The sequence below is a fragment of the Podarcis liolepis genome (assembly GCF_965112155.1).
Source record: "Podarcis liolepis genome assembly, chromosome: 2".
NCBI lineage: Eukaryota > Metazoa > Chordata > Lepidosauria > Squamata > Lacertidae > Podarcis > Podarcis liolepis.
The window spans coordinates 114075336-114099666 of record NC_139555.1 but is presented as its reverse complement, the minus strand read 5'-3'; the positions used below and the strand labels follow the sequence as shown (position 1 = coordinate 114099666).

Sequence of the window (24331 nt, the reverse complement as noted above, 5' to 3'; positions counted from 1 at the left end):
AAAAGGACTCAATTAAAATGGGCAGTAGGCCAGTAACATGAAGGAGGGGACTTTGTGAGAATAATTTCTTCCTCATCCTGTGCATCAGCCAATAAGTCTCTTCCAGAGACTTTAAGAACGTCCTCCTTATAGCTATCTGACCTCAACAATATTCTTGGGAGAGTTTGCTGCAGTGTGTGTTGCTTGTGTCAAACTGTAGGTGGTGCTATTGCTTTAGCCAACCCAAAATACTTTACTGAATTGTTAGTCTTACTCAGAATACACCCAATGAAATTAATTCATAGAATCATAGAGTTGGAATAGACCACAAGGGCCATCGAGTCCAACCCCCTGCCAAGCAGGAAACACCATCAGAGCACTCCTGACATATGGTTGTCAAGCCTCTGCTTAAAGACCTCCAAAGGAGGAGACTCCACCACACTCCTTGGCAGCAAATTCCACTGTCGAACAGCTCTTACTGTCAGGAAGTTCTTCCTAATGTTTAGGTGGAATCTTCTTTCTTGTAGTTTGAATCCATTGCTCCGTGTCCGCTTCTCTGGAGCAGTAGCATCACCTTAGCTTGAATTCCCACTCAGCCTAGTCGTTAACAGTCGTCAACAGGTTTACCACACCTATCAGCCAATCACCCATTCCCACCACCCGTCTGAGTAATACCCCTCCCCACCCTCTCACTATATATAAGGGTCTGGTGACTTCTGTTTCAGTGTATCTGAAGAAGTGTGCATGCACACAAAAGCTCATACGAATAACAAACTTAGTTGGTCTCTAAGGTGCTACCTGTTGTCCTTGTCCATGGAGTTTTCTTGGCAGGGATACTGGAGTGGCTTGCCGGTTCCTGCTCCAGGTTATAGGGGATTGGAATGCTAAAGTAGGGAGTCAAGAGATAAAAGGAACAACTGGCAAGTTTGGCCTTGGAGTTCAAAATGAAGTAGGGCAAAGGCTAATAGAGTTCTGTCAAGAGAACAAGCTGGTCATCACAAACACTCTTTTCCAACAACACAAGAGACGACTCTACACATGGACATCACCAGATGGGCAGCATCGAAATCAGATTGATTATATTCTCTGCAGCCAAAGATGGAGAAGCTCTATACAGTCAGCAAAAACAAGACCGGGAGCTGACTGTGGCTCAGATCATCAGCTTCTTATAGCAAAATTCAAGCTTAAACTGAAGAAAGTAGGAAAAACCACTGGGCCGGTAAGATACAATCTAAGTCAAATCCCTTATGAATACACAGTGGAAGTGAGGAACAGGTTTAAGGATTTAGATTTGGTGGACAGAGTGCCTGAAGAACTATGGATGGAGGCTCGTAACATTATACAAGAGGCAGCAACTAAAACCTTCCCAATGAAAAGGAAATGCAAGAAAGCAAAGTGGCTGTCCAACGAGGCCTTACAAATAGCGGGGGAGATAAGGCAAGCAAAATGCGAGGGAGATAGTGAAAGATACAGGAAATTGAATGCAGATTTCCAAAAAATAGCAAGGAGAGACAAGAAGGCCTTCTTAAACGAGCAATGCAAAGAAATAGAGGAAAACAATAGAATGGAAAAAACCAGACATCTGTTCAAGAAAATTGGAGATATGAAAGGAACATTTCGTACAAAGATTTCCATAATAAAAGACAAAGGTGGAAAGGACCTAACAGAAGCAGAAGACATCAAGAAGAGGTGGCAAGAATACACAGAGGAACTATACGAGAAAGAAATGGATGTCTCGTATACCCCAGGTAGTGTGGTTGCTGACCTTGAGCCAGACATCCTGGAAAGTGAAGTCAAATGGGCCTTAGAAAGCATTGCTAATAACAAGGCCAGTGGAACTGATGATATTCCAGCTGAACTATTTAAAATTTTAAAAGATGATGCTGTTAAGGTGCTACACTCAATATGCCAGCAAATTTGGAAAACTCAGCAGTGGCCAGAGGATTGGAGAAGATCAGTCTACATCCCAATCCCAAAGAAGGGCAGTGCCAAAGAATGCTCCAACTACCGCACAATTGCACTCATTTCACACGCTAGCAAGGTTATGCTTAAAATTCTACAAGGCAGGCTTAAGCAGTATGTGGACAGAGAACTCCCAGAAGTGCAAGATGGATTTAGAAGGGGCAGAGGAACCAGAGACCAAATTGCAAACATGCACTGGATTATGGAGAAAGCTAGAGAGTTCCAGAAAGACATCTACTTCTGCATCATTGACTATGCAAAAGCCTTTGACTGTGTCGACCACAGCAAACTATGGCAAGTTCTTAAAGAAATGGGAGTGCCTGACCACCTCATCTGTCTCCTGAGAAATCTCTATGTGGGACAAGAAGCTACAGTTAGAACTGGATATGGAACAACTGATTGGTTCAAAATTGGGAAAGGAGTATGGCAAGGCTGTATATTGTCCCCCTGCTTATTTAACTTATATGCAGAATTCATCATGCGAAAGGCTGGGCTGGATGAATCCCAAGCCGGAATTAAGATCACCGGAAGAAATATCAACAACCTCAGATATGCAGATGACACAACCTTCATGGCAGAAAGTGAGGAGGAATTAAAGAACCTTTTAATGAGGGTGAAAGAGGAGAGCGCAAAATATGGTCTGAAGCTCAACATCAAAAAAACAAAGATCATGGCCACTGGTCCCATCACCTCCTGGCAAATAGAAGGGGAAGAAATGGAGGCAGTGAGAGATTTTACTTTCTTGGGCTCCATGATCACTGCAGATGGTGACAGCAGTCACGAAATTAAAAGACGCCTGCTCCTTGGGAGAAAGGCGATGACAAATCTAGACAACATCTTAAAAAGTAGAGAATCACTTCACCAACAAAGGTCTGTATAGTAAAAGCTATGGTTTTCCCAGTAGTGATGTATGGAAGTGAGAGCTGGACCATAAAGAAGGCTGATCGCCGAAGAATTGATACTTTTGAATTATGGTGCTGGAGGAGACTCTTGAGAGTCCCATGGACTGCAAGAAGATCAAACCTCTCCATTCTTAAGGAAATCAGCCCTGAGTGCTCACTGGAAGGACAGATCGTGAAGCTGAGGCTCCAATACTTTGGCCACCTCATGAGAAGAGAAGACTCCCTGGAAAAGACCCTGATGCTGGGAAAGATGGAGGGCACAAGGAGAAAGGGACGACAGAGGACGAGATGGTTGGACAATGTTCTCGAAGCTACAAACATGAGTCTGACCAAACTGCAGGAGGCAGTGGAAGACAGAAGTGCCTGGTGTGCTCTGGTCCATGGGGGTCACGAAGAGTTGGACACAACTAAACGACTAAACAACAAGAAAAGGTGCTACTGGAAGGAATTTTTTATTATTTTGTTTCGACTACGGCAGACCAACACGGCTATCTACCTGCAACTTGAAATAAACAAAATAAAAAAAATTCCTTCCTGTAGCACCTTAAAGACCAACTAAGTTAGTTCTTGGTATAAGCTTTCGTGTGCATGCACGATGTATCTGAAGAAGTGTGCATGCACACGAAAGCTCATACCAAGAACTAACTTAGTTTGTCTTTAAGGTGCTACTGGAAGGAATTTTTTTATTTTGACTATGGCAGACCAACACGGCTACCTATCTGTAACTGAAATAAACAGTTGCATTTGTAAATTGGTGTCATATCACTGTACATCCTGTAGGTGGAGCTGTGGCGCTGTATTAGTGCTTGAGCTTTCATTGTGCAGGATCAGGTAGCTTTCGATTTATACAGATATATCAAAAAACGTGTGGATACGTTTCCGAAAGTGTTTAAAAGACTTAAGGAGAGCTACATTCTCAGAAAAGATGCAAGTACATAAACACATACATTATTCAAACATGATAAAAAAACGAAATGATTGACCTTTATTGATATTAATACATATTTTCTTCTAACAAAGTTAAGGTGCTTATTTGTTGCATTTGCCACTTTCTACAACTGAAGTGTTTCGAAGTGACTATAATAACATGGGGGGGGGGGTTTCCCTGCATAGAACAACAGGCATTGAATTTGTCACATAAAGAAGAGCGCAAAGAAAATCTCCAGGGAAGTTCCTGTCCCCTGGAGCATAAAAAAAAACCCTGTGTGTCTGTGCGTGTTGCAAGCAGGCTTCCCGACTGCTTCCTCCGGCCCCAAGTCCTGCCCCAGCCAATAAGCACAAGTTAGAGGGTGGTGCCTCGAGGCAGGCCTCCAACCCCTCACGGTCACACTGGCTCGGGCTGACTTGAGACGGGCAGCGCCTCCTTCCAATCCCAGGACGTGACAGCTTCTCACAGCTGCTTTCGAGGCCTGGCCATTTGGGGCAGCTGGGCAGTGAGAGAAACTTGGCCTCTTGGCCCTGGGTGCTCCAGAACTCTCCTCCGAGTAGGTACGTGCACAGCTGCTGCTGCTGGCTAGCCTAGACTTTGCTTTCCTTACTCCCCTTTTGGCGCTGCAAAACGCCTCCCTCCCAGCACTTAGCGCCCCTTTTCCTTTCCCACCTCCTGGGACTTGGCTGGAGGCAGCTCGGCTTTCTTCGCACCCACCCCCCACCAGCCAGCACATAGCTGTCAAGGTTTCCCCTTTTTTTAAGGAATGGGATTCCTCGCAAGAAAAGGGAAAAGTTGACAGCTATGAGCCAGCAATGTCCGCTTTTTAATGCTTGGGTTTGAGAGTCAAGTTCCTGCAGTCATGTGAGCCCAGTCTCATGATCCTGTTTCCCCTTTCTGTTTCCTGTCTAACTGTCCCACCTGAAATATTTTCTGCAGCTTTCCTGTGGTTGTTTACAGCAGGGTTGGGAGTCCCCTCTTCAGCCCCTGCCCCATTCACTTCTAGGCAGGGTTCGGGAGCAGAGGAGCCGTCACCAAAGAGTCGTGTGGAGGAAACGTCAGAAATGCTGCCTTTCCACTTGTTGCTTCTTTGCCTTTAGCGTTTGTTACCGGGAAATTGGAAGAGGTGTGAGAGACCTTCCCAACCCCCCACCAGAGCCTTGCCTCTCCGTACTATGAGGCAAAGACAAAAAGCCTCTGCTGCATACAGTGGTGCCCCGCAAGACGAATGCCTCGCAAGACGGAAAACCCGCTAGACAAAAGGGTTTTCCGTTTCTGAGCTGCTTCGCAAGACGATTTTCCCTATGGGCTTGCTTTGCAAGACGAAAACGTCTTGCAAGTGTTCCGATTTTTTCCCGCCCCCCCCCTTTTTCTAAGCCGCTAAGCTGCTAATAGCCTTTTAGCCGCTAATCCGCTAAGCCTTTAATAGCCGCTAAACCGCTAATAGCCACTAAAGCGCTAATAGCGCTAATCCGCTAATAGGGTTGCTTCGCAAGACGAAAAAACCGCTAGACGAAGAGACTCGCGGAATGGATTAATTTCGTCTTGCGAGGCACCACTGTATTACCAAATGTAGCAATGCACTGATAAATGAATTGATCAATAAAGATCAGGCCTTCTGGCAGGACAGAGGAAGGGGGTACGGGAGGTGAGGTCAGCCCCAGGTGTCACCACTCAGGGGGTGACAAAATGCCGGGCGGCACTCACCAGGGGCCTGCAGTGTGCCCGAGCCACGCGGTGGCTTGGGCGCGGGCAAGCTCCACGCTGCCCAAATGGTCCACACGCTGCCTCCCCCCCCCCAGCTGTAGGGCGGCTGAGTAGGAGGAGGCAGGCAGTCTCTGGAGGCCCCGCTGTGCGCCCTGATCCTATGGGTGGCTCACCCTGCCCCTGGGCGCGCCGCCCCAGGCGCCTGAGCGGCTTCCGAGCACAATTCAAAATGTTGGTGCTGACCTTTAAAGCCTTAAATGGCCTCGGTCCAGTATACCTGAAGGAGTGTCTCCACCCCCATCGTCCAGCCCGGACACTGAGGTCCAGCTCCGAGGGCCTTATGGTGGTTCCCTCACTGAGAGAAGCCAAGTTACAGGGAACCAGGCAGAGGGCCTTCTCGGTAGTGGCACCCGCCCTGTGGAACGCCCTCCCACCAAAGAGAAAAACAACTACCAGACTTTTAGAAGACATCTGAAGGCAGCCCTGTTTAGGGAAGCTTTTAATGTTTGATGTATTATGGTATTTTAATATTTTGTTGGAAGCCGCTCAGAGTGGCTGGGGAAACCCAGCCAGATGGGCGGGGTATAAATAATAAATTATTGTTATATTATTCCTCCGCCACTGGCCACTGTTTTGCTTGTGATTTGCTTGCTGAAGTCTCTTGCTTGTGACCGCCAACTGGTTCAATAGAAAAACTTTCGAAATTCGTATAAAATCACTCCAGTGACGGATTGTCATCATTCCAACGTTGTTCTACTCAGAAGGAAAATGGCTAGCAGGGGAGGAGTTTGGGACATGGGATGGGGGAGCCGTAATCCCTGAAGGGTCCCCATTGCCCATTGCCTGGGTGGTAATCGCTGGCATCCTGGCCTGGGGCGGAGGAAGGGAGTGTGGTGGGGGTGGTCTGCCCCAGGTGTCACCACTGAGAGGGTGACAAAATGCCAGGTGGCACCACTCACCACTGGGCTTCTAGCGCGTTCGAGCCACACATCTCTCCTGGGAGTGACACAGTGGCTTGGGCACCCGCAAGCTCCACACTGCCCCAAACGTTCCACCCGCCGCCTCCCCCTCAGCTGTAGGGTGGCTGAGTGGGAGGAGGCAGGCTGACTCCTCAGAGGCCCCACAAAGCGACCTGCCCCGGCTCGCCCCACCTTGTGTGCTTAACCTGGTTGGGAAAACAGGAAAATGTAAATACTTCGTTTCACCTAAAGATTGGAAGGTGACGGTCATACGAGGGACAGGACAAGCCTTGTGCTCAGGTTTCTGCCAGAAGAGCCCTCCCAATTTATGACATAGTTATGACAAATGTACGATGTTTTACTAAGGGGGTTATGGGTAATTTGGGACATTTTTTAAAGGGGGGGAGATATCCTTTCTTCGGGGCTTCTCTCTGTTTCTTTTATGTGGTAGTGGGAAGTCTTGTTGCAACAATAAAGATCAGGCCTACTGGCCGCTGTTTTGCTTCGATCTCTTGGCTGAAGTCTTTTATTTGTGACCCCCAACCTGAACCTACAGGAGCCAAGGTTAGACGATTGTGGGATGCTCCAATAATAATAATAATAATAATAATAATAATAATAATAATAATAATTTATACCCCGCCCATCTGGCTGGGTTTCCCCAGCCACTCTGGGTGGCTTCCAACAGAACACCAAAATACAATAACCTATTAAACATTAAAAGCTTCCCTAAACAGGGCTGCCTTCAGATGTCTTCTAATAGTCTGGTAGTTGTTTTTCCTCTTTGACATCTGGTGGGAGGGCGTTCCACAGGGCGGGTGCCACTACCAAGAAGGCCCTCTGCCTGGTTCCCTGTAGCTTCGCTTCTCACAGTGAGGGAACCACCAGAAGGCCCTCAGCACGGGCCCTCAGTGTCCTGGCAGAACGATGGAGGTGGAGACGCTCTTTCAGGTATACTGGACTGAGGCCGTTTAGGGCTTTAAAGGTCAGCACCAACACTTTGAATTGTGCTCAGAAATGTTCTGACTCCCTTTTACAAGTTCACCCTTGTGATTTCCCCTCTACGTTCCTTAAAGCTGCATGTCCTCTCTCTTAGGAAGCTGATCCTTTCCTGCAAGTAGCAACCGATCCCCGGACCCGCTGCTGCCATGACCTCGGTCCGCGAAGTCTCCAGCATTGCCGAAGACCTGCTGTGCCCTGTCTGCCTCTCCATCTTCCAGGACCCCCGCATGCTGGTCTGTGGGCACAACTTCTGCCTCTCCTGCTTGGAGAGCTGCGTCGTCCCCAAGGGGCAGCACCAGGGAACGTGCCCCGAGTGCCGGGACCCCTTTGACCTGAAAGATGCCGCCCGCAACAGGGTGCTGGCCAACTTGTCTGAGAAGGCCCGGCTCCTGCGGCTGGAGCAGGGGCCCCCGTCGGGTGGGACCGGGAGCTCGTACTTTTGCGAGGAGCACGAAGAGCCTCTCAAGCTCTTCTGCAGCCAGGATGAGGCCCCTGTCTGCGTGATCTGCCGGGATCTGCCTCAGCACCAGGGCCATAGCTTTTTGCCTATCAAGAATGCTGTCACAGGTTTTCAGGTAGGAGCCTAAGGATGCTTGAGTTTCTGTGGACAGACCTTAGGTTGTTGGGATTCACTTTGCACTGTCCTAGAACGCCCAAGTTTCACCAGCCGGAACCAGGTACAAAAGAGGGGCTGTGTTTTCTTTCTTTTCTTTTTTTCAAAATTTATTTATTTGGTTTTTCAGATTTAAATTTTACAGTCACGTGTCCAACATACAACATAAAAACAAGATCCCAAGGGATCCCTTTGTGGGTCCTATTGTTAACCATTCCCTCCTGCATCTTTTATAATAATCCAAAACTTCTATCTCCCCTCGGGGATTTGTTTTCCCTTGGGGAAGGGTTGTCGCTCAGTGGTTAGAGCAGTGTTTCTCAGCCTTGGGTCCCCAGCTGCTGTTGCACTACAACTCCCGTCATCTCTGACCACTGGTCCTGCTAGCTAGGTATGATGAGAGTTGTAGTCCCACCCAGGGAGGGTGCCACTACCAAGAAGGCCCTCTGCCTGGTTCCCTGTAACTTGGCTTCTTTCAGTGAGGGAACCGCCAGAAGGCCCTGGACCTCAGTGTCCAGGTAGAACGATGGGGGTGGAGACGCTCCTTCAGATATACTGGACCGAGGCTGAGGCTGATCAAAGAGGTAGCGTCAGACAAATCCCTCCTGTAGTTAGCAGGGATTTGGCCATATAGTCGTACCTTGGATCCCGAACGCCTTGATACTTGGACGTTTTGGCTCCTGAACACTGCAACCCCGGAAGTGAGTGTTCCAGTTTGCAAACGTTCTTTGGAACCCGAACATCCAGCGGGGCTTCTGCGGCTTCCGATTGGCTGCAGGAGCTTCCTGCAGCCAATCAGAAGCAGCACTTTGGTTTCTGAACATTTTGGAAGTCAAATGGACTTCCAGAACAGATTCCGTTCGACTTCCAAGGTACGACTGTATTAAATTGTTCTACCGGATGCTTGTTCACACATTACGGGTGTTTATGTGAGACAGTGTACACATGGCGATTTATACAGCTGCATTGCTGCGTACACAGACCGTGCACAGGTAACTGTCAGCAAGTGTACAGTTCAACTATTTGTGCACACAAATTGTGCACTGATTGACTGTAACATGTGAACATTCATACTGACTTGAGCATTCTAGACCCCACTGCTTCGTATTTTGCCCAGCATATGAGCACCAAACTAGGCATGGGATTTCCCACAGCTGCCACCACCAGAACTAATAGATGGAGATGGGCAATTTTAATTGGGGATGCAGCTCAGAAGGAAAAGGTCAAATATCCCGTCCCAGTAAAATCTGTGAGGTCCTGTTCCTGCCACCACTTACTTAATGAATATCCTGGGGCAATCCTGGAACTGCCAGGGGTCAACCTTGGGACTCATCGTGCCTGCACAGCCTATGTTCTTATCGGAGAGTGACACACCCTCCCTCTGGGATAGCCATAAGTTTTATCTCTCTGGCAGCAGAATAGTGCAGGGTGGATAAACAAATAGAACCAAGGCTTCGAAGTCTGAGTGCAGTTGTCCACGTATGCAAACACAGATAGATATTGCATGTTGGTTTGCTCTATCCCAGCCAGATTTTAGGCTGCAGATCTCTAGCGCAGCCAAGTTTACGGTGCGGCGCAACATTCAAGCCCCGAAGTGGCTTTTCCAAATCCCTCTCTATTATTTATTTATTTTTTATTAGTTTTGCATTTAATAATATATGTTCACATTGATATTGTCCACTTTACAGCTCTGGCTCATTTCATGAAGTCGAGTGAGTGCACTGGCAAAGGAGCAAAAGAAGCTGCCTTATAGAGAGTCAGATAATTAGTCCATCTAACTCAGTATTGGCAGTGACTGCCAGGGTTTCATAGAACCGTAGTGTTGGAAGGCCCCCAATGGTCATCTAGTCCAATCCCCTCTCTCCCCTTTCCCCGCTCAAAACAGCTCCCATGCATTACCTGTTGTTTAACCCTGAATGTGTGTATGGACACATAAATATTTTCTGAGATGCAATCTGTGGCGTTCAATCTGTGATGGTTCATTCATACATGCGGGTCATGATTTGGTACTGTTGGTGTAGACATCAATGAATGGACAGGCATGCACCAACCAGTCTTGTAAAAGGCAGGGGGCGTGATTCAAGCATGTTTCTGCCAAAATAAATCCCACTGGATCCAAGGTGCCATGTTGTAAGGTTGCTTCAGGTTACAACCTTTGAATAAGGTTGCTTAGGGTTACAACCTTTGAATACTTCCCAGAAAGAGCATCTTAGAACAGGGAGGTGGGAGGGGGAAGAGACCAGTAACCTTTTGTTTGGGTCTATTCATTTTTCTCTCCAGATCTTTTGCACGGTTGTTTGTGTATTCCCAATTTTATTTGTGCATTTATTCAGGATAAACTGAAAGCATCTCTGGAACCCCTGGAGAATGGGGTGAAGTGGGCCATAAATAATCAGTCTCAACAGCAGGAGGCCATGGAAGAACTGGAGGTAAATTTTAAAAGGAGTATGAGAGAGGAAATCATAGAATGTTGTAGCTTGAAGAAACAGGCTCCTAGGCAGGAGGAAAGCAGACTACAGAAAAGTCTCAGGTGTTGTTTATACGTGATGCGATGGCTTAGTAAACCATGGCTTAGTGATATGTGTGAACTCTGCCCAGCAACATAATTATGGCTTATTTACTGCCAGCAAACCACAATCTGAAGCCGTGGTTCCTGGCTTATAAATCTTGGCTTGTTTTAACTATGGCTTGGTGTTACATGTGAACCCAGCTAGCCGTCTTCCTTAACTATGGTTTGTTTAACTCGGCACTGAGGTTAGGACCTTCTCTGTGCCAGAAATTCAGCAACTAATTCAGACATCTTCTTATCTGTGAACGAAAGGCCTGTCAGCCATAAGCGTAACTTCAGCTCTCTGTGATTCACTGTAGAATCTCAATCAACACCTGTGTGGCTGCATCTTCATTGCGTTTGAAGAACTGCGTGAAATCCTCAACGAGAGAGAGCAGAACATGATGGAAACGGTTAGGCAGATGAAGGAGGAGAACCAGGCAGAAATGGAGAGAAGACTGGAATATCTGAGAGCGTTCAGCTCAGCTCACACAGAGACCATATCTGGGATCGAAGCTGCCTTGGCGGAAACCAACGAATTTGCCTTCTTGAAGGTGAGTCTTGGTGCTTCCCTGTCCCTTTTCTTTTTAAAGATTGAATAACAGATATGCAGTTGCCAGTGTCTTGCCTCTGTTCCAGATGTTTTCATTTAAGGAAACTGCTTGAGTTTAGGGCTGGGGTAAGGAACTGGACCCAGCTACCTCACCCGCCCTAGGCCATTTTGACAGGGGTGGTGGCTACCTTTCGATATGGATTAGCTACCAAACCAGGTTCAGAGTTATCGTGTCAATTCACAAATCCCTAAAAACAACATGGGGCTAGTATACCTTAAGGACCAGCTGGTTCCTTACGCTCCACTTTGATCACTGAGATCTTCTGATGGGGCACTTTTGGTGATCTTCCACTCCCACCAGGTAGCATGGTTGCTGACCTTGAGCCAGACATCATGGAGAGTGAAGTCAAATGGGCCTTAGAAGACAGGAGTGCCTGGCATGCTCTGGTCCATGGGGTCACGAAGAGTTGGACACAACTAAATGACTAAACAACAATACTCCCCTGAAATTTGGCCAGCCTTTACCCAGGACAGAAGCTTCTGTGTGGAACTCCTGGCCTATAGAAGTCCGTCAGGATCCATCCCTGCTCTCTTTGAGACGTCGTTTAAAAATGATACTGTTCAGAAGGCCTTTTGGAACCCGAAATTTTCCGCAACCAGTTTTCTATTGACATAGGTGTATTGTGTTTTAACTGCTATATTTTCTATGGAAGTGTGATTTATAAATATTTAAGTCTATCTATCTATCTATCTATCTATAGTTGTCAGCCGATTCATCACAGAGTTACAGAGCCCAGCACGTTTAACAAACTACAGTTCCCAAGATTCTTTGGGGAAAGCCATGACTGTTAAAGTGGTTTAGGAGTGCTCTAAATGTTTGGTTCGATGTGACCCCTTTGCAGTTAACTTGACATTATTAACCGGGGGTTAGAACCTCCTGACAGTTCATTGTGCCCTAATCTTCCCTGCCACCAGATTGATGAATTCGGGTTGACTGTTCTGTAAAAGAGGGTTTGATGGTCTAGTTGGCTGAAGCTGGGCAAACTTGCTTTGGCAGGCGGTTCCAACCTTGTTTGTTTCTTTTTCCCTCCAGGGAGTCAAGGAACTGACAGGAAGGTGAGTATCAGCATTGCTCTGTATATAGACATTGGCTCTGATCCTATTGCCTCCATGTGTGAGGACTTGAAGGGTTATCAAACACTCACCTAGAAGTTTTATGGATTCCAGTGGGACTCCACCAACAGCTACCTAGGCTGGTCAAACTCTGACAATTTTAACAATTGTTCCTGTTGATCCGTAGTCCAATGCCCCGCCCCCAACTATTTCTCCTGCAGTGTTTTTAGCAGAGTAAAGATAAAATCAGCCGTGCTCATGGTAAATACCATTCCACTTTGAAATTTGCTGCTTTGGGGCATAATCCAGAGAAAGTTACATATAGCCTTATAACCTGTTGATTGTGCCACTAAACCCGTCAATTTCTATGTTTCATCTGCATGCCTGGCTTTCTTGGGAATCTACCCTGCAGCACTAATGAACAGTGTAGAGATTCTGTGTATGATACTTGTATAATATTTGTCTCTGTGTTAAATGAGGAAACATTTAGTCAAAATTAAGCTCTCTTTAAAAACCTTTTGCAGTCAGTGGGAAAGAGTAGCAGACCAACCCTATGAATGTGTGTGTAGGCTGATTAATATTCTACAGCCTTGTAAATATGTTTGTGGGAGGGCAGTTATTGTATATTGTCATTTCTGTTTATTTGTGCTTTTATCTTGTGAACTGCCCTGAGATCTGTTGATGAAGAGCAGTATATAAACCCAATAAACAAAATAAATAAAATAAATGTCTGCATATGCTTTTGAATGCAGATTACATTTTGCATTTGTAGGCCGTAGAATTGGAAGGGGCCTCGGGCGTCATCTGTTCCAACCTGTGGGAATATTTAGGGAGGCAGGAGAGGTTATATTGTTTACTTATATCCTTCCCAACTTGTGTTAACAAGTTCTATGATTTAGCAGAGTAACAGTCTCCTTTTAAACTTTCACAGTGGATAGGTTTGCCAGGCTTGTATAAGCCTCTAAAATAAGTTTCCTGGTAATTCCCCTTTATTCCCTCATAAAAAGAATAGACACGACACAGTCTTGTATTAAAGTATATAAAATTGTTTACTCACATTCTGTTCACAGAAGGATCCCAGAAGGCAGACTTAGGTTACAAAAAATATTCACGTGGAATCTATCCCATAAGGAGATAGTTCCTTTGTCCTCTCTTGGCTAAAAGCTAAAAGCCAAGAGGTCATCTCAGGCTAAGATGTTTCTTCTTCGAGGAATGGAGTCAGAGAGAGAGATGACTGCCTCCCCTGTGCTATTTTGTTACCTGCACAGGTGAGGGTCACACCCACCTCTGGTCACATGTAGAGGAAGTTTGTCCCAGCCCAGGAGGAAACAAGAAGTTCCGACCGGCTGGTCCAGATATCCCCTTTTTATGTGCACTCTAGGAATGTTGCATTTGACTGCTCTGTGTTTCACACCCCACACAACCACCGCTGCTCAGGGCAGGATCTGCAATGCAGGATATAACCAAGGTATCCCTGACAAGTGGCTTGTCCAGCCTCTCCTCAATACCTCCAATAAAGGAGAGTTCATTCCCTCCCAAGTTAACAGGGCTGCACAATTTATTCCATCTATTTAGCCCATTAGGCATACAGTCGTACCTTGGAAGTCAAACGGAATCCATTCCGGAAGTCCATTTGACTTCCAAGACGTTCGGAAACCAAGTCGTGGCTTCTGATTGGCTGCAGGAAGCTCCCACAGCCAATCAGAAGCTGCGAAATCTCCATTGGACATTTGGCTTCCGACGGAACATTCGAAAACCGGAACACTCACTTCCGGGTTTGCATTGGGTCACCTAGTTCAATACTTGTCACATGAATTTGTGTGCCAGTCAGTAATCACGCAGTTCAAAGATGGAGTTAATTCTTTATTAGCAAAAGCACACCCTCCACAGACTTGGTTGAGTTTCAGACCTAACTATCCTTCTGGCGGTCTGCCGCCATGGAAATCAGTTGCTGAGACTGAAAGTCCCCACCTCCTGTCCAGGGTTCCCCCCATCAAATAATCAGAGACTGCAGCTGTGTGGTCATCCTCGCCTCCGCCCTTCTCGTTCTTCTTCTGGTTCTGCGAGACCAGAGGGGAGGGGAGCTAGGTGGATTGACTTGGCTCCCTGTGTTCCTAATGACTGCTGAATTAGGTTGGTCCACTGAAGAAGAAAAAAGAAAGAAAAAATCCTCCTCCATCTTCACCCGTTTGTCTGTGCACTTGGGAACTGCAGAGCAGCAAGGCAACAGTTGGGCATCTTGCCGTTCCCATATGCCGCATGTTATATATCTATTCCCTGTAGCAAGGTGTAGGAAAATGCCTTGTGGCTCTTATCAACCAGTGGGTCAGGCCATGGCAGGAACTCAGAGGTTGTTTCCTGACCTGCTTTGCTAATCCTTTTTTAGTTGAACTTTCTGGGGAGCTGAAACCTCAACTTTTTGTACGTTTCTGAGCGCAGCTCAAAGTGTTGGTGCTGACCTTTAAAGCCCTAAACAGCCTCGGCCCAATGTACCTGAAGGAGCGTCTCCACCCCCATCGTTCTGCCTCAACACTGAGGTCCTCCTCCGAGGGCCTTCTGGCGGTTCCCTCACTGTGTCAAGTGAGGTTGCAGGGAACCAGGCAGAGGGCCTTCTCAGTAGTGGCACCCACCCTGTGGAACGCCCTCCCATCAGATGTCAAGGAAATAAACAACTACCTGACTTTTAGAAGACATCCAGAGGCAGACCTGTTCAGGGAAGTTTTTAATGTTTGATGTTTTATTGTGTTTTTAATATTCTGTTGGGAGCCGCCCAGAGTGGCTGGGGAAACCCAGCCAGATGGGTGGGGTAGAAATAATAAATTATTATTATTATTACATGCAAATATATGGAACTGTGGTCTCTTCTCTCTGCAGAGTCCAGGAACGACTTAAAGAACAGGTTGACGAAACAGCCAAAGAAGCCTGCGAGGGTGGAGAAGGGGAAGAGGAAATTAAGGAGGAAGGCAACCAAGATGAGGATGCTGGTGAAAATCTGGGCGAAGGCAAGGCCGGTGGAGATGTCATTGATGAAGAAGAAACTTACGAAGGAGCCGAAGCCCAGGGTGCAGAAGGAGAAGATGAGGAGTGGGCCATTGTGCCTGTCGACCCAGCTCTTGAAGAACTGGAAGAGTTGCTGGATTTTGATTCCTGGAAGGAGATGCTGAGAAGCATCAGTATCAGGGAGACCTTTGTCCCAGACTCGCCTTGCCACTCTCCAACTCCAGAGAAAGACATGCCCCAGCTGGAAGACAGCGATTCCTTACCCAAAGAAGCACCTTGGCGAAGCACTGGTTCCACTGAGGCTCCCATCGTAGCTGAAGCCCCACCTCAACCACCACGCAGCTCATACTTTCGCGGCTTCCAACAGATGCCCTTTTTGGGTTCCTTTCCGCCCTTTCCTTTCGGAGGGCAGTTTGGGCCGGGACATGGGTGGATGTCTCATCCCAGGCTGGGCCGCGGCACGTTTCAAGGCAGGCGAGGGCCACGTAGCCATCCTTTTGGCCCCCGAAGGGGCCAAGGCAGAGGATATTATCCGAACACACAGACATCCCAACCCAGCGAAGGCAAAGCTTTGCCTCAGCATCGCTGGATGCCCCCTAGGAATGAGCCGCCGAAGCCCAGAGAAGCTCAAGTCCCAGGGCAGGGAGGGCAGTGCAAGCCAGAAAAAGCAGGTGGGGGGTCCTCAGCGACAGAGCCCCCCAAACCAAGGGAGGCTCATGGTTCGGGGCGAATAGGAAGAGGAGGCTGGTCCAATAAGCAGAAGACCCAATCCAGTGCAGAGCAAAGCGGAGGTGGATCTGTCAAGAACGAGGCTCGTGCCTCCGGTCAGGCAGGGTCGGGGCAAGGGCAAGGATCTGCAAAGAGGCCCCCAACCCCCAACAAAGGGGGCGAAGCCTCGGGAAACAAGGCCTCTCAGAATAAGCATCACGGAGGGCAAGGGCGTGGTAGGGGCCGGGGTTCAGCCAAGGGCCCCCAGAACAAATAGCTGTTTCCATCAGAGGTGGGTGCCGTTGGACGCCAAAAGAAGGACGTATTCAGAGAAGTGGCCTTGTTTGGGGATGTGGTTTCATTCGTTGCCCTTACCTCTCAGCCTCGGTCCATACCTCGGAGAGGCCGGTTGCTGGAGTTCATGCGCAGGAGAGCGCTCTTGCAAAAGCCGCTGTGGGAAGGAGGACACGGGGCTCGAACGAGGCCTTCGCTCTGGTCCAGTGGCCTGCTCTGGTGTGTCCAAGCCGCATATGTTTAGCTGGTCCATGTAGGTGAAACGATTTAGAAACCTTTGGACTTTAGAATGTGCCTCTGATTAACTGGGCAGCAGTTTTCATTTGTTTTGTTCTTAATGCAATTATGTGCGTTTCGAGTACTTAGCAACAACAAAAGGCTGGCGCTTCGTTCCTTTCCAGAAGATGCATTTTCCCCTAGTCTCTCTATTGGTGGAAAGAAATGCTTTTCCTAAAAATAGGAATCCCTTTTCAGCTCAGGGGCCGCAGCGTCTTTTGGGTGCAGCCTTCTGGGGGCCAGAGGCAGAAAAGTGGGCAGAGCAATGGATACAACTCCTCTCTCTCTCTCTCTCTCTCCCCCCCCTCTCTCCAGCAGGCTACATTCCAGCCACACAAAACTCAGGTGTGTCGTCGTCCCCCCCGCCGCACCCGCATTTCATCTCTCCATCCTCCCATCAGGCAAGCAAGATGTGTTATCGCAGTTCAAGGAGGCATTCAAAGCTGACAAAACCAGAATAGACGTGACGCAAGGCAGGAGTGTGGCCTGAGAAAAGACATAGATTCATATAATTGAAGAGTTTGAAGGGACCCAAAGGACATCTAGCCCAGCCCCCTGCAGTGCAGTTATCTCAGCTAAAGCATCCCTGACAGAGGGCCACCCAACCTCTGCTTAAAAACCTCCAAGTCAAGGGAGTCCACAACCTCCAGAGGAAGTCTGTTCCACTGCCAAACAGCTCTTAACTGTCAGAAAGTTCTTTTTGATATTTAGTCGCCATCTACTTTCTTGTAATCTGAAGCCATTGGTTCAAGTCTGACCTTTCAGAGCAGGAGAAAACAAGCTTGCTCCCTCTTCCAGGTGACAGCCGTTGAGATATTTGAAGATAGCTATATATCTCCTCTCAAGTCTCCTCTTTTCCTGGCTAAACATACCCAGCTCCTTCATCCATCACAGGCCAGATTCATGTTTTGGATTGTAGACTCAGTGTGAAGTCCAAAAAAACCCTGTAGCACCCTAGGTTTGCGAAAAGGCGGTTTGTACGTGACAAACTTGAGTTGGTAGAGGGTCTGGCTCATTGGGAATGCTGTGTGTTTTCCATTTTCCTTTTTTTGAAGTGATTATCAGCCTGAATACCTAAGGCAGATTATACAGTAGAGTTAACATACTCCCCCCCCCCCACAAAATACTATATTCTTGTATTGGGAGTGTTGTAAACAAAATCTGCCCTTTTTCCTTTATGGGGTATCCAAGAGCCCATATAGAGTCCTTACGTGGCTTCCCTATTGGTAGGAGAAAATAACAGAGGCGAACCAGAGAATATTGAGAAGCAAAGCAGCTAGTAAGCCTGATCTTTATTAAAGCTGTTGCAACAGGGTGCTCCCCCACATGCAGAAGGGAAGAGGAGACCCAGAACCCAGTTGTGCCTGCCCTTATATAGACATTTTAAATTCCCTGCCCTGGAGCTCAAGACCACCCCTCCATACATCACACATACATCACAGAAGGGGTGTAACCCAAGACCACCCCCCACAAACATCATACCTACATCACAGAAAAGGCGGTCTACAACAGAAATTTGAATGTTGTTGTTTTTCCTGTCTGCCAGGTTATCTGATAATGCCTTATCTGATTGCCTTTCCTGGTAGTCTGTCACCCTTCGAAATGGTGATTACTAAATTCCTGTAACAAGGAAGGTTTTTTTTACCTCCTCCCTCCTTGCAGAGAAACATTTTGTCAGCTTGGGACTCAAAATGGTTTCAGGACTGTCTTCCTGTGCTGCTTCAGACATGTGTTTTATATATTTGTGTACGTGTTTGCTTGGTACATTTATGAACATTTATTATATACCTAAGACCTTAAAATTCTTATAACAGGAGTTACAAGCTCTAGAACTCACTTGCAATACACTTGATGGGAAAGGTTTAGCTGTGCAGAACTGTTCCCCAATTTAGACTTCTAGTAACCAGCACAAAGGTGCCTTGTGTTGCAACTCCATGCCTGAAATTATATAGCTAAATTCAAATGGATGTTAATGGCTCTTGTCTTCTGTGTTGAAATGTATTCACCCCCCCACCTCTTAAATAAATGCTTTCCTTCTTTAAAAAATAAAATAAGAATCCTGAGTCTCCTCATGAAGCTGATAGCGAATGGTTCAGACTACCAGTTCAGCATGTTCATAAAAGAGCATGGAAATATATAGTTCAGGACTGTTGATTTATGCTTCTTTGCTGCACAAAGCTATTATAGTCTTTATTGAGCATTTCTTCTGATACATTTATGTGGAGGCTGTTTGACAATAAGCACTCATTCTGATTTGCTTGTAGGGCATTTTTAAGTCTTCCCAGTAATCTAATCATTCCACACTTTTCAAGGCCTCTCCTCCCCTCTCTCTTAACAACAAAAAATAAATAAATAAATCTTTATAAAATGGATCTGTTGTGCTAGGGGCAAAAGAGCTCTTAAATACCGTTTAATTGGGCCAAGGTTCTTGGTATCCCCACCACAAAACAATGACCATCTGGAGCAGGGGTCAGCAAACTTTTTGCATGCATGGGTAGGCAAACTAAGTCCCAGGGGCCGGATCCAGCCCAATTCTCAATCCGGCCCACAGACAGCCCAGGAATCAGTGTGTTTTTACATGAGTAGAATGTGTCTTTTTATTCTCCCCCTTCTCCCCATGCTTAGCACTTGAAATACAGCCTTAGTGGCATGGAAGGCATTAGGGAGGCCAGAAAACATGGTATTTCCAGAGCATGTTTCTTAGCATCCATGCCACAAGGAATGCTGCTGTAGCAATGTCTCAAAGGAGTCCTGGTTGGAGGAGGTGTAGCTGCTCCCTTCTCCGGCAAACCAGCACCAGAAACCATTGGCCATTTAAAAAGATTGGGGGGCAGGGTCATGACTGCAAGGGAGAGGGATTCATATCCCATCGGGCTCCTGGTGCCACAGGGAATGTGCCAAGGCTTCAGTTGTATTTGGAATCCAGAGAGAGCTTTCTCCAGATTAAGAAATAGCTGTTTCCCAAACCCAGTAAGGCCAATTTGGAGAAACTGTTCATTCATCTTCTAAGAGGACCATCTTCAATCAAGAACATGCGCCATTGAAGCTTAAAATGATGAGGACGGGACGTTTTGGGTTCTAAATAAAAGGAAAGGAGGGCCTAGCCTTCACCTCCCTCCTGTGAGAGTTAACTAGGTATCTTTTCCTACATAGATCTAGCCATGTGGTCAAGTAATGGCTAATAAGTGAGATGTTGACGTGGTTGGTCTATCAAATACTGCATTTCAATTCATTCATCATTTCGTCCTTCACCCCTGCCTTGCTGCTGTGGCACTGGACATAATAACGGTGCCTTTGAGATGGCACTAGGAAGCTGCCTTCCTTGACTCTGACTAGCAGCTCTCCAGAGGTTCAGATAGTGGCCCTTTCCAGCCTTCTCTGGAATTGCTAAGGATTGAACCATGCAAGCTGGATGTTCTGAGCGATGGCCCATCATAAGTGAGAGGGCACAGTGGCCAAAGTACTGCCACTCTTCATTGCCTCATGATAGGCCACGCTTGCGCCACTCTTCCCACCACATTCCCCTCCCTCGACCCCACCCTGATTCAAAGACAAACTCTGACAAAAGGACTGTACAAAATGCAAAGCGCTTTATTCACCACATAAATGGAAAGGACTAAAAAAAAAAAAAACCACCCCCAAACATCTATATATTAGTGTAAAAATTCTGTCTTTTTCTCCTGCTTTTCAAATATATACACATCCTGATGCACAGTACAAAGAAGACGCAAACAGCTACAAGTATTCCCCAGGGAAACGCACACACAAAAAGGCATTCGACAAGATTGCGTAGAGGCAACAAATCAGAGAAGTAACGGCGGGCATAACGCGCCCCTGAAATTTCTTGAAATAGAAATATACATCTAGTTATGATGAGTCGTTTCACACCATTGAAAATACGTAATTAAAAAAATTAGTTTGTCCTCGTTAAGCAGAAGCAAGTCATGACTAAGGCTGCAATCCTATGTGCGCTCACTTGAAAGAAAAACCCCTTCAACTTACTGGGACTTCCTTCCTGATTGAACATTTTAGGATTGTGGTGTATATATCCCATTGAAAACAATGGGATGGGGCTTATGCTGCAAACCCACTGCAAATGGACCTGGGCGTTTGCCCCAGTGAACTAAGTGGAACGTTGAGTGAACAGACGTTGGCTTGCACTGCCCCGGCATTGATTCTGAAGGACGGTGCTTGGTAGATTTCACTGCCATCTTTGTATTCTCTTGGTTACTGCTTTGATAATCTGCCACCCCCCTAACTTATAAATGCTCTCTGCAACTATCTACTCAAAAAGCTTTAAATTTTGAAAGACGCTTGATGAAACGGATCCGCTCTTAGTCGACGGAAAATGCTACTTTTAACTTTAATTGGGAAACCCAACAACACTGGGAGGAAGAAAAAACATTATTTCCCTCTCCTTCCCACTAAACGGGGCATTGGCACCGGCAAAGCTTATTGCATGGGTTACCTGTTAAGAGGAGCTTCCTGTGTAGAGATACCCCCTGATCTAGCACAGATCAAAGCACAGGCTTCTTTGCGGACAGATCCCACTGCCGCTGAGCACGACCGTGGTGCTGAGTTTCAGGCTACGTTCTCGGGGGAGTCTCCACAATGGAATCGCAGAGAGAAAGGGAGGGGGGAATGGATCGATTCCCCCAGCACCTCTGCTTGCTTTGGAAAAGTGCGTCCCTTCGCCACTGCTTCGTGCAGTACAGTATCTACAATCACGTCACCTCAAGTCTCCAGGAAAGGAAGGGGAAACGAATTCAGGAGAGAGGAGAGCCGGGCATGGCTTGGATCTGTGGCACGTGGCTAAGGGAGAACAGAAAACCGGCCCTTTTGGAAACCCTGGGTCAATTCCCTTTTTGAGGTCGGGCCATGATTGTACCCAGCCCAAAGCCTCACCAGATCTTGCCAGCCTGGTCTCCTGCCAAGAGGTACCCCCCCCCCGCTCCCACCCCACTTACCCCTACAGAGCAGCTAGTACTGGGTTCTCCCAGCTACAATGGATTAGCAAAGTACCCTCGAAATCATTTCTTCCAGCCTCTCCAAACATCCAGTGCTCAGTTAATCCCAGTGTGCTCAGAACAAAGGGTCCTTATTGGTTCAGCCAGTGTCAGTCCAGTTGTGAATGAAACTCAAAGGCAGAAATGTAGCCCCCCCAAGTGTGGAGTTGCCCACCCCCAACTTTCTCAGGAAGGGATGGCAGGTAAGAGAGTCACACTCTCTGGGGAAAGAGTATGGATGGGCGGGAAAGAGAACAGAGAGCAAGTTCTCAAAGGGTAAAATATTGAGCCTCCATAAAGCAAGGTTGTGGCGATGGGGGGGAACTTTTTGTTTCCCCCTCCAGGCTCCCCCTAACTAACACTAACCATTTGCTCCCAAGACAGCTGGAATATGCACAGTCAGAAGAGCATGAGACTCTAAATTTCAGGGTCGTGGGTTTGAGCCCCAAGTTGCGCAAAAGATCCCCGTATTGCAGCAGAAAAAACTCATAATTCCACAATTCTAAGAGACCCTTGCATGCGGTTGTCTGCCTACTGCTATGTGCAAATATCTGAGGATGGGAGCATCCACCAAGCTTCTGCACCAAAAACGGGATTTTGGACATGGCTTCTCCAGCCCCTCCTGAAATCACACACACACACACACACACGGGAGAACGTATTAGAACGTAGGCACATCTCTTCCTAATCCATCTGGCATGATGGGCTGTATTGAGGGACAGTCACCTACACACAGAGACAGAGAGAGTCAATGAGGATCCACAGCTAGAGGTCTGTAAAGTTGCCCATATCCTAGCTGGTCAGGTGGGGAAGGTTACACCTGCCTGAGGCTCCTAAACCTCGCTCTGTGACCTACACCAGCGGGATCCTGGTGTTTCATGGTCCTTGGCGGAAGAGGTGCGGCTCCACCGAAAATCCTTGATAATCACAGCACTGTCACATTGGCCCAACAGAATGAAGTTCAGCATGGAATTCATTCTTAGTTTTTTTTTTGGGGGGGGGGGTGTTCAGAAGTGTCCTACATAGCTTTATGTCAATAATGGTTACAGGAACCCTGTAAAGTAGGGAGATGTCATTACACATACACACCCTTGATACTGCAGCTGAGGGGCCATAGCTGAGGGAACAGGGTTAATTAAGGCCACCTAGTGAATTTATGGCTGTGGTAAGATCTGAATCCAGGTCTTCCAAGTTCATACACTTAGCCATCTGCCCTAGCTGCAGGGACACTGAACCTAGCATAGAACTGCCCAGATGGAAGCGAGTGGATGAGCATTCTGTCTCCTTGGCCAATCAGAAGACTTGTTGTAACCTGGCGCAACGTTGATAAAATGAGGTTAGGGAGGGCCTTCTAGCAGACAACAACAACAACAACCCCTGCTGCCTTAGTGGGAGGCTCAACTCACACTTTGAGAACCTGGATATACAGGGGAATAACAGAAAAGGTCTGCGGATGAAATGGATGCAGTGGAAACACAGTCAACATGTGGGTACTGGAGAAGTTTGTTCAGATTCAGGCAGATTGATTGAATCAAAGTAGAATTGCATTAGACAGTAAGAGGGACCAGGATGAGAAGAGAATTGGGTATGTATGTGGAATAGGTAGGCCTGAAAACAGAGAAGGGGAAATGTGTTGGAAATGTATGGCAGTGCTGAATCATGAGATGTTATAGAGACGGTTAAAGATTAACAGAAGAGAGTGATGGAGCAATTGGGGAGACAGGGAGGGAGAGAGAGAGAGAGAGAGAGAGAGAGAGAGAGAGAGAGAGAGAGAGAAAGAGAAAGAGAGAATGTCATGTTGAGGAGTGGATGGAAAGCAATGGGTGGACCAACCAAGGCTGAGTCAAGGATGGGCAGACAAGATGCCCCCCGCAGGCACCCCAGAGCCAGAGGCCCTCTGGAGCTACATCCTGCCTCCTCCCTCAGCAGTCTCTGTGGTGCAACCCGAGTCCTTAAACATAATCTCCGCTGACTGGCACCAATCCGGTTCACACCATATTGAGGGCATCTTCAGCCAGGAAGCGGTGCAGATGTTGGAAAGAGGGGCGGTCCTTAGCCTCTCGCGCCCAGCACCTCAGCATCATCTCGTAGACAGCCAGCGGGCAGGCAGGTGGACGAGAGAGATAAACCTGGGGAGGGAGGGCGAAAGGGAGGGTTAGAAGGCAAGTCATGGGACCAGGAGGAATGGGAGGAGCTCGGAGAATTGGAGGGGCAGGTTGGGGGGCAAGAAATTGGGCCCATGGGAAGAGTCCAATTTGGGGGAGGGCCCCAGTGGATTGAGAAAAGGAGCTCTGGATTATAAGGGAAGGTCTAGTGACTGGGGGGGGGGGGGGAGGTTTACAGGATCAAGAGATGGGAGCTTCTAAGCACATACTCAGGAACATGCAAATAACAGGACCAGGGCTGTGCATGTGGCTAGCATGAAGATATCCCCACATCCTGTCACACACAAAAAGAACATTCGTGGTTCTACCCCCAAGCGTCATGCAGAAGGAAGTTCAGAAAGCTTTCGCTGGTGTCGTCGTTGTTGCTATGGCTAAACAACCGGGAGTCAGAAATCCTTGGTGATCCATTGCAAGTGAAACCCCCAAACCCTTTTGGAGCCCAGGGGCTCATTTGAAAATCTAATAAACTGCTGCTATGAAAGAAAATAACCCGTTTTACTGAAAGAAAACTGGCAATGCTCAGAATGCACGCTCTCAAAAAAAAAGGTAACACAAAAGAAAACAGAGACCCCAAAAATATTCATGTAACCTCCGAATCAAACAATGGAAACACCCAAAC

At 47.4% G+C, this 24331-nt stretch overlaps 2 protein-coding genes across 10 annotated transcripts in view; one reads left to right on the top strand and one right to left on the bottom strand.

The window, feature by feature from the left end:
• Positions 1 to 4127: 4127 nt before the first annotated feature.
• On the top strand, positions 4128 to 18592 carry LOC310701385 (uncharacterized protein). 2 transcript variants are annotated; one of them, XM_083492170.1, is made up of 6 exons: positions 4128 to 4331; positions 7534 to 8014; positions 10383 to 10478; positions 10918 to 11151; positions 12244 to 12266; positions 15138 to 18592. In XM_083492170.1, exons 2-6 carry the CDS (start codon positions 7586 to 7588, stop codon positions 16246 to 16248), a joined length of 1893 nt encoding a protein of 630 aa, XP_083348296.1. In that variant the 5' UTR covers positions 4128 to 4331; positions 7534 to 7585; the 3' UTR covers positions 16249 to 18592. The 2 variants fall into 2 exon arrangements, with proteins under 2 accessions (XP_083348296.1, XP_083348297.1); XM_083492171.1 differs by having other exon boundaries at positions 4170 to 4327.
• A 1517-nt stretch (positions 18593 to 20109) lies between these two features.
• DDR1 (discoidin domain receptor tyrosine kinase 1) overlaps positions 20110 to 24331 on the bottom strand; it is a 116203-nt gene continuing 111981 nt past the window's right edge. For all 8 annotated transcript variants that reach the window (XM_083491427.1, XM_083491430.1, XM_083491431.1 and 5 more), the window contains one exon: positions 20110 to 23676. In XM_083491427.1, coding sequence (XP_083347553.1) covers positions 23536 to 23676 — 141 coding nt within the window. In that variant the 3' untranslated portion in view covers positions 20110 to 23535. The remainder of the gene's footprint in view (positions 23677 to 24331) is intronic.

Bases quoted from the DNA above. Each gene is read 5' to 3' on its own strand.
- LOC310701385 (XM_083492170.1), top strand. From the start codon at position 7,586: ATGACCTCGGTCCGCGAAGTCTCCAGCATTGCCGAAGACCTGCTGTGC. The intron at 8,015-10,382 runs GTAGGAGCCTAA...GCATTTATTCAG, and splicing joins ATGCTGTCACAGGTTTTCAG to GATAAACTGAAAGCATCTCT. The intron at 10,479-10,917 runs GTAAATTTTAAA...GATTCACTGTAG, and splicing joins AGGCCATGGAAGAACTGGAG to AATCTCAATCAACACCTGTG.